Source organism: Juglans microcarpa x Juglans regia, chromosome 1D (genome assembly GCF_004785595.1).
Source record: "Juglans microcarpa x Juglans regia isolate MS1-56 chromosome 1D, Jm3101_v1.0, whole genome shotgun sequence".
Taxonomy (NCBI): domain Eukaryota; kingdom Viridiplantae; phylum Streptophyta; class Magnoliopsida; order Fagales; family Juglandaceae; genus Juglans; species Juglans microcarpa x Juglans regia.
The window spans coordinates 38,571,995-38,583,861 of record NC_054594.1 but is presented as its reverse complement, the minus strand read 5'-3'; the positions used below and the strand labels follow the sequence as shown (position 1 = coordinate 38,583,861).

The window sequence follows — 11,867 nt, the reverse complement described above, 5'->3', positions numbered from 1 at the left end:
GGAAGATGAAACGGGTGAAAACATACCGTTTTGTTAAATGACATGGACATCCCAGTTGCATGCCGGTTGCATCCATCATTTTTCGTAATGATTTGGGTGAGGTCCCTTCTCTGTGTTGAAGTTATTGAGAACAAAGACAGATCACAGTTTTATATCATGAACAATTAGCAACTTGCGGGCATTTGAGGCTTTTAAATGAAAAGGTAACTAAAGAATCACTGCAGCAACTGATCTTTCCTCCTATGCAAAAATCATTACTAAAAGCAAACTTGTCGAGACACCATGTAGATTTTAAGAGAATTGATACCGGGACAACAGCCTTGATAAGATGGAGATTATTTTATAACTTGGCATCATGCCCATCAAGCATTTTGACGTAACCACTACAACCTGTTGAGACCGGAAAATAAAATTAAAAATGGTCTCCAGTTCCCGAGTTCCTCCACCTCTCTTCCGTCCGTGAATTCTCCCGTAACTCCAGCATTTTCCTTCCTTATTTCACCACGGCGAATCCCTCTTTAAACTGGATTTAGTTATTATAACATCATTTTCTCTTTCCCACAATCATTGCCATGGTAAATGCGAGATTCAATTAAAAAACTGTAAGCGAGAATGTGGGAAAATTTTGATACATATAGATTGAATTAAAATAGCTATACATGGCCCAGTTTGGCATTCTTCACATCAGTGGACAATGCTGAACAAGACCTGTTATCTATAATGGGTGTACTTCCCATGTTTTCTAGTTTCGTACCAAGTATGAAGGATAAACTCAAGCTCCACTGCTAAATTCACAGGTCCGCATTCGAAGGAACTCCTAACCAGGCCTGGATCACGTCAGACATACACTAAGTGGATATACAAGAGAAGGAAATAGTGATTCACGATTGCTGTTATCTCCCGGCTATCGCTTGGCCACCATCAGCTCTCCCCTGGTCTCTAACAGTAAAACATTACTCTTTTGACATTCTCCTTCAGGGCTGGCAATGGCCGGACACCAGACTCTCCAGCTGCTCGTGTTCCCTTGGCACCATTACTGGCACCCCCACCAGTCGAGCCATTCTCCTGCATCTCTGGTTCCATGTAGAATCGAGCACGAAAAGCAGCTAAATGTGCATAATGCGCCGGAGGAACTGCACAAAGCAACAAAGTCAATTACTTCAATTACAACTCTGTGGTACAGTTGGCAGTAAGGATCTAATCTTTTCCCTTATTCTTCTCACCCATCCCATTGTGTCATGTAAGCTAAAATTATAGGTCTGGTGGATGTACGATGATCTTCACAGGCATTTGTTTTCTTTCAAGTTATAGCTTCACAGTAAGGTTTATAATGAGTCTCTCCAATCTTCTCTATCTTCCTGCTATGAGCCTATATTAACGAGTTAATCTCTGCATATACATTCCTTGATCACTTCAATTTTTGAGTCCACTACTGCCATTTTGCTTAAGTGGCGAGTTATCTTCAAAATTATCTGTCATCCTACCAAAGAGGAGACAGGGTCCCAGGCCCCGGGGGAGGCTGGGGGGTATTGGTAGTGACTCCATCACACCCTTCTATGTTCTTAGGGGAATGACTTTTTAGAGTCAGCAGTGGTGGCAAATATATGTCAAAAACAGTGGAAGGAACAACATTGCTTACCAACAGAGACAGAGCGTGTACATCTTGCGTAAGTATAACAGAGATTGTTTGTCAATGACTGGATTCCATCTGCCGTAAAATTGTTCTCATCCCATAAAACATGGTAGTGAGCTGGCCTACTTGTCCCCTATCACACAAAAAATTTTGAATTGTTAGTCAAAATTTTAGTCTATTATGTACCAAAGTCAATTTACAAGAATCAACTGGCTGACTTGTCCGTTACTATTCCATGGTTTGTGTTGCTAAATTTATCCAAAAACTGCATTTTAGGGTAGAGATCATCTCCTACCAATATGTTTAAGACCTTATCCAAGATATATGGTCCTTCAAAGTTTCATACAGAAAAGTTACGGCTCCAAAAGCTTCCTATATGAATGACAGTCAAGCAAAGAAAAAGAATGTATCCAATTATTTGCCCCCAAGAAAAAAAAAAAGGATGGTGCTCAATTATGCGATTACTTTTTCTTCCTCCTTGTCAGTATCTTTTTCCTAGCATGTCTACCTCCCCAATTGGGACCCAAGTATGACAGTTTGGAGAAGGTAGACTGCTATTTTGGGGCCCAACAACTAAAGGAGAGTTGTAGCAGTAGTAACAGATCTATCAAGTGGTCAGGAAAAACCTATGCCATTGTATCAATCCCAACAAACAAAAGGTTTGATAAGTTTTACCTATGCTATTGCATCAATCCCAACAAACAAAAGGTTTTATAAGTTTCCTCTTATGATGTTTGCTATACATCACAATTCATCACTTCTCTAGTTTTGTAACACACTTCAGAATTGTAAATCCTCCCCAACCAAATACAATGTTTTACCTGAATACCAGCATGGCTGCATAGATAAAAATCAAATTCTGTTGGATGACAAATTTTAGAATCAACCACAGTGCCTGAGAAAACAGATCAAACGTCATTACAAAATCAAAGGTATCCATTTGTGCGTATGAATGCAAGTCAAGAAAGATTATTATGTTCTCCCTGAAAATTAAACCTCACCAGGCAAAATGTTCCCACTCTTGTCCATGCTGCTCCTGTCCCTATGGTTGTTAGCAAACAATCGAGTGTGATGTCGTTTTTGTACCACAATAAAAGTCACCGGTGGTTGATAGTTTGGTTCTAGAGAAGCACAAGCCTGTGCAGTGATTGTTGCATAAGAATCGCGCATGTTATATTTTTTTCTAAATCATTCATCATTGTAAAAAATAGACTTCAGTTTCTCACCTTCCGGATGGCGTCTAGCTCATAAAGCAGAACTTGATAAAACTGCCCTTCACTTACACCATCCCTGTTCGAATTAATTTATGGATCATGAGGGAAAGTGCAAGTATTCATTTTTACAATGTGTTTACTAAACATAATCAATGCATGCAACTCTATATACACTTTCTTATACGTGCAGATCATCTAAAACTTGAATCAAAGCATGAAAAAAGGCAAATGTAATCCATTTAGATATATAATTTAATAAATTTTCATTGATGCTCAGCACTTTCTGAAGATAAGTTTTTTATGTGGTACAAGAGCCTTTGCTTAACTCCCAGGCTCCAAAAAATTCAATCGAATTTTACACTTTTCTTTTTCTTTTTCACCTCATCGGATATGAGAAAGTGCACATATGCACCATAAATGCACTAGTGGATATATTATTTCTTTTGACAAAAGAAGGGCCCACTTCTCTTGCATAGACACTCAATAGCCTCTCAATCACAATGCTACAACCAGCTACCTTCCAGGACATGTGCCGAAAGTGTCAGTAGCATCGGGTAATTGAATCTCACCAGCACAATCAAACTGGACACATGATTGATCCATATAGCAAACATGTGTATAAATGAATCTGCGTGGTCAGATGCTTTGGGCCATACAGCACAAATTTCTTAGATTATATTTGCCACATGGGCTTTGCAATAGAATTCTGATATGCTTTACTGAAAGTTTCCAAGAAAATAAAAGATATTCTTCAAACTCTGCACTTTTTTTTTATAAGCCTCATTTTGCAGTCAACGCTTAGGATAACTTTCATAACCAGTTTAAACTAAACTAGACAAGCATCACTTTCAAATTTTGAGGTTGATTCATAATTTTTTTTTATACAAGTAAAAGTTTACTCATAATTTAAGAACATTCCTTCTTGTCCTTTAAATTCAGTAGCCAAGATGGCAAAAGTTTTGAACTTGGGGTATTCAAGAATATATATATATATATATATATATATATATTTATGCTTCATAAATTCTCAATAAAGCAGTGGCCACTGAAGATTTTGTGATTGCTTGTTAGTAATGATGTCAACACGGTATGAAGAAAAAGAGATTTGTGGCTTCAAAAGTTCTAATTTCTTCAAATAAAGAACATCACTTCAATCTTTAGCATAATAAAAAGTACCTTCAAAGTCCGGATTTTTAAATACTATACTAGTAATAAATTGCCTCAGTAATTTAGCAATCATTAGTTTCTGTAAGAAGACTGGAGCCCCCGTCACCCACAAATTGTGCTGTACCAGCCTTCAAAAGGTTTGTGAATGATCTACCCATCTAAGTTATATTTCAACATGAACTATTACACTTCAAGGGAGCTAGCTGTGGGTAACTAGCAAATGCGGTGTCAAATTGTGCAATGTCATAAATGCTAGCGACATTAGGAAGAGAACAGGGTTCTGTTACAAGAAGGTAATATAAAACATGCACTAGAGACTAGAATGGTGACCTGTAAAATATAATCCTTAGTGGCTTCTGCCCAGTTGCCTTCCTAAAAGAAACAAGGAGATCCCTGCATGAAAGAGGATCAATAAATACATGAAATGCAGACCTAAAACAGATGACCAAGAAAGTAACCAAGATAAGATAAGTCCAGCCTAACAGATGAAGAGTTCCATACCGGATCATGCCACCACTAACCATGCCACGAACAGGATCGTGCCATGTTTTGTACAAGTCCTGTATGAGTTCCTGTCTGTGAGCTTGAGCACAAACTAATCCAGCATATTTTGTAACTTCAGGCCAGTCCTGGGAAGCTACTACCTACAGTTGGACCAACATCTTTTAGCAACCGAAGTCGGAATAATCCATCAAGTGAAAAGAAGCTTATATGAAACATAAATCGTTTAGGAAATCATACAGCAGCTATTGAGGGACTGGAGTCTTCTCCCTTCTCTGGATGTGTCACATCAGCTCCAAATATTATTGTTGGTATGTCACTCACTAATGGTATTCTGCAGCTGATAGCATCTAGAAGAACAGTGTTTCTACCACCCATCTGTGCACCGCCAATGGGAAAAAATCAGGATCCAGTTATCATGAACCAAGAGTTTTCAGGAAAGTAGAGAATTATTCAGATATTATTGCAGGCAGAGTGAACATGCTGAACCAACCACCCCCTGGGGTATCAAATTCAAGAATATTAAAGTAAAAATATGAATAGGAGGCATGCCTAAAGAACAAGAAGCCCAATACATATTCAAATATTCAGAAAATTTTGTCAACATCGATGATGAATGCAACAGAAAAAAAATGCAAGTAAGTTCAAACCTTAACATTGATCTTCAGAGACACATTAGCCAAGTACTGCTTGGTGATCTTGAAAACATACTTCGTGAGACAGCATTGTGACATTAAGCCAAGATCAGTTTCACATATTCGTTTGAGATCACCTGAAAAAGGAATCATATTGAACAACCACATTTAAGATTTTCGTTCAATTCAAGCTGATTAAGCTCATCCCAGTTTCGTTGGCCACAACCACTAAATCTCCAACACAAGGCATACCATACAAAGACCCATTGTTGTCAGGCAAAATAGCTAACAGAAGCTCTAATTCTTTTCCTTTCATCTTGTTCATGGCTGCATGATAGACATGCTTCAAGGCTTTCTCCACTTGTTCAGGCCTCGCATTGTAGATTGGAATAACAGGCTCTAGATTAAATTCCTAGAAAACATGAAAGAATTAAAGCTCTGATTTGATAAAAATGTTTGATTGTGAAACATGCAGAATAAAACAGATAGAAGGCTACCATGCCAGATACTTGACACATCTGAGCAAGTTCGTTACAAAACCCACGAGCAACACTTTCCTGCACGCTCCGTGAGAAATTTATACATGCCCAGCGGGTTACAGTCATCCCATTGATCATTTTCTGCATTATGTGAGGAGCAGGAAACCAAGATATCAGTGGCAGAATCTCTAATGGAAATATAAGTAAACTCTGTGAGAATCATAAACCCCTAGCATTGGAACAAAGAGATTAAGAAAAAAAAAAAAAAAAAATGAACGCTAAAACCTACATCGAAGAAGAGACAGAACAATAATGAGTAATTCTTTCACCTTCCTAAACAATTGACTGACTTGGGAATTTGACAAATAATTCTCATTAGTATCGTTTACAAAAACTGAGTTAATGGATTGCTTCAAGTTTTAGAACACTTCAATTACATTCTCCTAGTTGCTTCTGACAAAATAATTGATAACATTTACAGGAAACGAGGGAAATGCACAACAATTATACCTTGTTCATCATGTTCCACTGACCAACTTGTGGCAAACAGTCCTTTTCTTTTCCAGCTTCATGGTACTTCAGCTGCAGTTTAGAGTGTCATGATCCTGAACAGTTAATATAATACCAACTGCCTTTTCTGAAACATAGTTATCATAATAGGAGGAACACATTACCCAAGGAGCAGGAAGAATTCGTGCCTCCACAGAAGCTAGCTTTTCACTGATTTTGATCCCAAACTCCTTTGCATAAGGGTCTTGATCGTACGCATTATGTTGAACTGTCTGCTTGAGGCCAAGAACAATAAAATGTTAATCTGCATAAACTAATCCAAGACCCAACAACACCAGACAGGTCATACGACAGCATGTAATTCCTATTTACAGAGCTTGCATTATCCCAACACGCTCTTGTTATGCATGCAACAAAATTTGAGGCTCCTTCAATGTCTCATGCTATTGTGTTGATATTCCAATTACTCAGATCACAGCTATTTTATACATATTTTATATGAATGAAATTAGGCAAAACTGCTATAAATATTGGACCTCTGTGCAGAGAAACACAGCCTTCCAGCAGAGCTTAGGAGTTGGTTAACTTGAATTAATCAGAATATCCGACACCTATTCTCAAGAACACCCCCCCCCCCCCCCTCTCTCAACTAGGTATAAAATGTTGGTTGGTTTTTCCCCTGGAATCGAGGACTTTTTAAATGCTTTGATTATTTGTTAAGAAATAAAAAGGACATTTAAAATTTTCACGCTTTTACAATTGGCTGAGGGTTGAATGAAGGGTATAAGATTTCAAAGTATCTTCCTTTTTTGGGATCTCATAATCGAGTGAAGGGAAAGTATCTATGCTGCTATGCTATGCATGAATCCCAGTCCACAAATCTTATCTTGTAAAGCTTGCAAAATGGCTTGACTGAGTAATTTGAGGAATAAACAATATTAGAATGTCACAAGTACCTGCAAAATGTCATTTTCCCGATCTCTAGGTCTTTGGCAGGTAACTTTTAGGAAAGCAGTAATTTGCCTCTCATTCAGTCTTTTTGTATATAGTTGACCCTCAACAATTTTGCAGGCCTGCTCATCAAACATGAAGACTTCATGCAGGAATTGTGCAAAACAAAAACTGAAATAAAATCAAGTAGGAGGTAGAGAAAACTTTATTAACAACTACCCATACCTCCATAGGCAAATAATTAGCCTTCTTTTGGTTTCCTACTTGTAGGCAAGGAAGGTGTGCATGTTGAATGGTGAAGCCATACATCTCTTGGAAGTATTCAACAACTGACTTCATGGTTGAATTGTCATCAACAGGAAACCTGAACAAATATACCTTCATTAGCCAAAATATGAACAGAATTATCACGAATTAAAGAGGGAATGGACAATAATAAGTTTGCTTGTTTCTTATCGGAAATACTGCTAAGCTCTTTTTATATTCAACCTCCATTTTTTTGAAGATGCAAGATCTGTCACTAACTTAAAAGCTTGTCAACTTTGAGAGCAAATACAAACAAATAAAAATTTAAACTTACACTAGTTCTCTAGTAGGTTGAGCCGTCAATCCAGAAACTCGGTACTTCCTTCGTACAGTTCCTCTGTGGGTTACTTCAACTTTCACTCCTCTTAGGGCCTTCTTAATCTGATAAACGTTTCGAGTCAGACATTCTAATTAAATGAAATACTAAGAAAAGAAAAACCTGACAAAAAAAAACCTGACCACATCACCATTATACAGAAGAGTACCTTTACACGGTCAGAATCAGACAATGGTCTTGACAAAACATCTTTGCCAAGAAGCTGGGCAACAAATTCTATTACTGGAAGAGGCTCGATAAATGCAGCCGAAGCCATGTCTGTAAAATGTGATAATTGAGTTGATAAAAGTGGGAGAGACTGTTTAAGAAAGATCTTAAGCAATGTCCCTTGGAAAATTCATAGAATTACCAATGTTCAGAGAAAGGCCCATCTGGGTAGGCCTTATACTCTGGTAAAATCCACACCATGACTCCAAACCATCACCAAGGCGTTGCGGCCTTCTAATATCTGGTGAAAAGAAGGATCTCCCTATGGGGCAATACCTTTACAAAATGCAGCTTTGTAAGATACAAGAACCAGTTGTACGAGGGTCATTGACCATATAAAACTCGAAATTATATAATCATTGAGAATCGGTACCTCTTCGTTGAAAGTTCCCTTAATACAATGTCAAGAATTTGAAGTGCTTCCTGTGGAGCATCAGCACGCTTACCAGCTAGAAACTGACCCAAATGATGCATGTTGGCACGTGCAACGAACTTAATCACCACTTCATATTCTCTTTCCCGTCTGGAAATTTTTTTATAGGCCAGTCTAAGTTACTTCCAAGGGTATATAACAAAAAAGAAAAAAAATTCCAAAGCAAAGTTCATCAAAGATCAAAAGTCACCATCCAAATATTTTCGTTTAGCATTTTACATTTTCCGTTGATTTTTATTATCTTCAATTTTATAAAGACGACCAAGATGTCACAAGGAAGAGGAAAAAGAGAAAAGATTAGAGAGAAATAAAATAGGAACAGAATAGCACATGCAATAAATCCTTACTTGGGACCATTGATTCCATCCTCCTCATCTACGAGCTTAATTTTGAACTCCTTCCAAGTAAAGGGAAGCTCCCCAGCTGTGTACAAACTCTTTCTGCCATCATAAGCGGGTAGTCTCGCTCCTAAGTCAGTTTCCCTGTACAATCTCACCAGTTCTTCCATGATAGCTCTGTTCAGAGCTCTTGATGATACTTCAGGAGTTATGGTCACCTGCTTGACGCAGGACAACAGATGGTAAAAAGGCAAACAAACAATAACAACAAAATTGAAGGCCATTTAAAACTCAAAAATGACATTAGAAGAGAAGGACAGTGCCGAAAACAGAAACCTAATCGATTTCATCTGCAATGTAACAGCAAGCATAAGGATAAAGTACACCATAAACTTATTGAATGTCAGATTCTATGGGCCCAGTTGCTGCGATTCAATTTTGTCAACAATATATTAATAGATATGCTTAACATTAAACCCACTAAAGCAAAGAGCTTACATCATACTGGTTCAAGTCCTTCTCCGGTAACTCGGCAAAGAAATGGTTGGCCTTTACAATACACTTTGTCCCAACTTGCCCAAAACCAGGCCTAGGGGCAAAACTCAAAGACTTGCTTGAAGCAGGAAAACTCATCTCCATTCCACTCAAGTCGCCACCATTTTCCACTGAACCATTCGGAGTACTCGCTACAAGAGCTCCGGCCGGATTTTCTGAGACCGGCTTAGGAGCCACGGTGCAGTGCCGGGAACTCGGACGCATACAAATATCACCTTGATCAACCTTTCGTCCACCTCTACCCCTTCTTCTTCCTTTGTTTTTTGTGTTGTGGGACTCTTGGGGTGGGGGACCTTTACCATTTGGGCCAGTTTTGGGTCCCTTCTGCACTTGGTTCATGAAGTTCTGCAAGTGGGTTTTGATCACAAGGTGCTGCTGCTCTGAGCTCTCTTTCATCTGCCTAGTAGGCATGCTGGTTTCGCTAATTTTGCAGGCTGAAACTGTACAAAAAAGCACGAATACTAGTTGAAAAGATAGAAGCTTCACTAAATACCCAGGCACTTCTTTCCCTTCTAGTCTTTACTATCTCACAGATTCAAGACTATTTCTCCTGAAACAAAAGAGGTTGGGGGGTGGAATGCCGGTCAGCGAGATAACAGAGATTGAAGACGAGTAAACAAATGGAGATAAAGATGAGAAATGCTTCATGGTTTTGTCCACAGAGTGAATGTATCTGCAATGTCCAATCTTCGTTGAAGATTACGAGCATTACTATTCTTTTGCAAACCATCCACATATGCTTCAGGCAGTAGATTGACCCCGAGAAAATACACAGAAACAAATAAAAGCCAAAACCCCAATAAACAAATTGTTACAGTTTCTGTCTAACTAGTAATAGAAGAACGTTGGGTCAAGAAGACAGAGATTATAGCTCAAACACACCCAAATAAAAAGATGGTTTGTTTAAGATATATTTCTTAGTCTTTGACTCAAAATCTCAGAGGCCGTCAATAAGAAAGGAAAACATAGATGATAGAACACGAAACCCCAACAAAATTTGCGGCCTATACACGAAAATTATAAATGCAAAGATAACCAACCAGACCGCAGAACAAACCTTCTTCAGAGGCTTCTATTAGCAACCCAATGAACAGAACGACAAAGGGCATAGAATAAATAAAATACAGTTAGACAAATAGAACCCCTACAAACCGCAATACCCAGAAGACAAAACCATTAGCTTAGGTTTGTCCCCACCCGAAACCGAAAATCATATAGAAATTGAATAAGCTGGATAAAAAGATTAACAAAAACCGGGTGACTGTTGTAGAAGGAGAATAGAGACACCCGGAAGGAAACAAAAATTAAGAACATATACAGAGAGAAGGAATAAACATTGAAAAGAGCAGTGTAATCACCATATGTAGGATGCCCAAAATTAATGCTGTAGAGGAAATGCACCCCCTTTAAATACCACCAAGTCCAAATAAGCCAAAAAAATGAAGACTAACGAACTAAACACCTCACTCAGTACTTAGAAAAAAAAAAAAAAACCACCTCACTCAGTGACCATGGGAGGGAAGGAGAGCTAAGACAAGTCACTTGGCACTTTAATTAAACTATAACAAGGAAGAGGGAAGGGAAAGCCGGGGACCTTAGAAGTATGGCTGGGTGTCAAAGAACGTGAAGGGCGATTAAAAGGGAAACCTAAAGCTGACTACATATAAAAGACGGGTTTTGGTGGAGGATTCAGATACCAAAGAGATAGAGAGAGAAAGATGATGATGATGATAAATGAATCTTTATACACGCATGCAAGCGCCTTTGGTGTTTTCTTTATCACGTGTAAAAGGTTTGTGGACTGGGTACTGACTACTGAGGACCCTCCCCCGCCCCTTGCTTTTAAAATTAATCACCTTCTCTCTCGGTTTGTTCCGGTTCTGGACAGGTCGCGCAGCCTCGGAGTCGAGGATGTACATGAACATATACTCTATGTATTAAAAAAACAATATATATATATATATATATATAAAAATATATAACGAGAGGGGGAGGGAGGGAGAGAGGATCAGAGGAAGGTGGTGAATATGAGTGAGTACAAAAGAGTTTCTGTGGATTGTAATAGCAATCATACACAGAAGAAGAATAATCCGAACTTGCAGTCTCCCTCTCTTGCAGGCTTGTCCATGTCCTCTCTCTGTCTAGTCCCCATATAGAGTATTGTGTAATATCTGCCTGCCCTCTCAAAGCCCCAAACTCTCCTTTTCCTTCCTTTTATTTTCTTGTGTTTCTTCTCCCCTGCCATCAGGTGTCAAGTGCCTTGGTAAAACCTTGAACGGTCGATTCAGGGGAGGCGGGATAAGATTACTCTCCTCGTGTGGCTTTTTTATCTGCTTTTTGGACCCTTCATTGTCTTGATCTAGTACACTAAGATCCACTGTATTCAGCTGCTCCACAACTTGGAACCGCCAGATCAAGAAGTTTCATGCTTTGATGGGACCCAGATGGTATATTTACATTTGTGAAGGACATTTCCTCGAGGAAATTTTTATTTACGAGTTTGAGAATCTCCACGACGCTAGCATTTACGTTTAATAAAAAATTAAGAAAAATTATATTTATCATTCTTACACACTACACATTACATATTTTTTATATTTT

The 11,867-nt window shown here is 38.5% G+C and overlaps 1 protein-coding gene across 4 annotated transcripts; it reads right to left on the bottom strand.

Annotated features, from left to right (window-relative positions):
- Positions 1-613: 613 nt before the first annotated feature.
- LOC121268019 (protein argonaute 10-like) lies at positions 614-11,541 on the bottom strand. Of its 4 annotated transcripts, none has more exons than XM_041172131.1 (22): positions 10,324-11,541; positions 9,210-9,816; positions 8,721-8,929; positions 8,314-8,463; positions 8,083-8,216; positions 7,882-7,991; positions 7,671-7,777; positions 7,316-7,454; positions 7,096-7,212; positions 6,304-6,411; positions 6,140-6,211; positions 5,648-5,770; positions 5,403-5,562; positions 5,166-5,287; positions 4,756-4,893; positions 4,516-4,658; positions 4,345-4,407; positions 2,860-2,923; positions 2,635-2,770; positions 2,455-2,528; positions 1,640-1,766; positions 614-1,133 (listed from the first exon to the last, which is right to left on the bottom strand). In XM_041172131.1, exons 2-22 carry the CDS (start codon positions 9,675-9,677, stop codon positions 940-942), a joined length of 2,958 nt encoding a protein of 985 aa, XP_041028065.1. In that variant the 5' UTR covers positions 9,678-9,816; positions 10,324-11,541; the 3' UTR covers positions 614-939. The 4 variants fall into 4 exon arrangements, with proteins under 4 accessions (XP_041028065.1, XP_041028057.1, XP_041028073.1 ...); XM_041172123.1 differs by having other exon boundaries at positions 10,625-11,541; XM_041172139.1 differs by having other exon boundaries at positions 10,764-11,541.
- Positions 11,542-11,867: the final 326 nt, after the last annotated feature.

What these genes read in the sequence shown, in the direction of transcription:
- LOC121268019 (XM_041172131.1), bottom strand. Translation starts at nt 9,677, where the DNA reads ATGCCTACTAGGCAGATGAAAGAGAGCTCAGAGCAGCAGCACCTTGTG. An exon ending in CTGATTCTGACCGTGTAAAG is followed by an intron (nt 7,778 to 7,881) that starts GTACTCTTCTGT and finishes AACGTTTATCAG; the next exon opens with ATTAAGAAGGCCCTAAGAGG. An exon ending in AGTGGAACATGATGAACAAG is followed by an intron (nt 5,771 to 6,139) that starts GTATAATTGTTG and finishes CACATAATGCAG; the next exon opens with AAAATGATCAATGGGATGAC.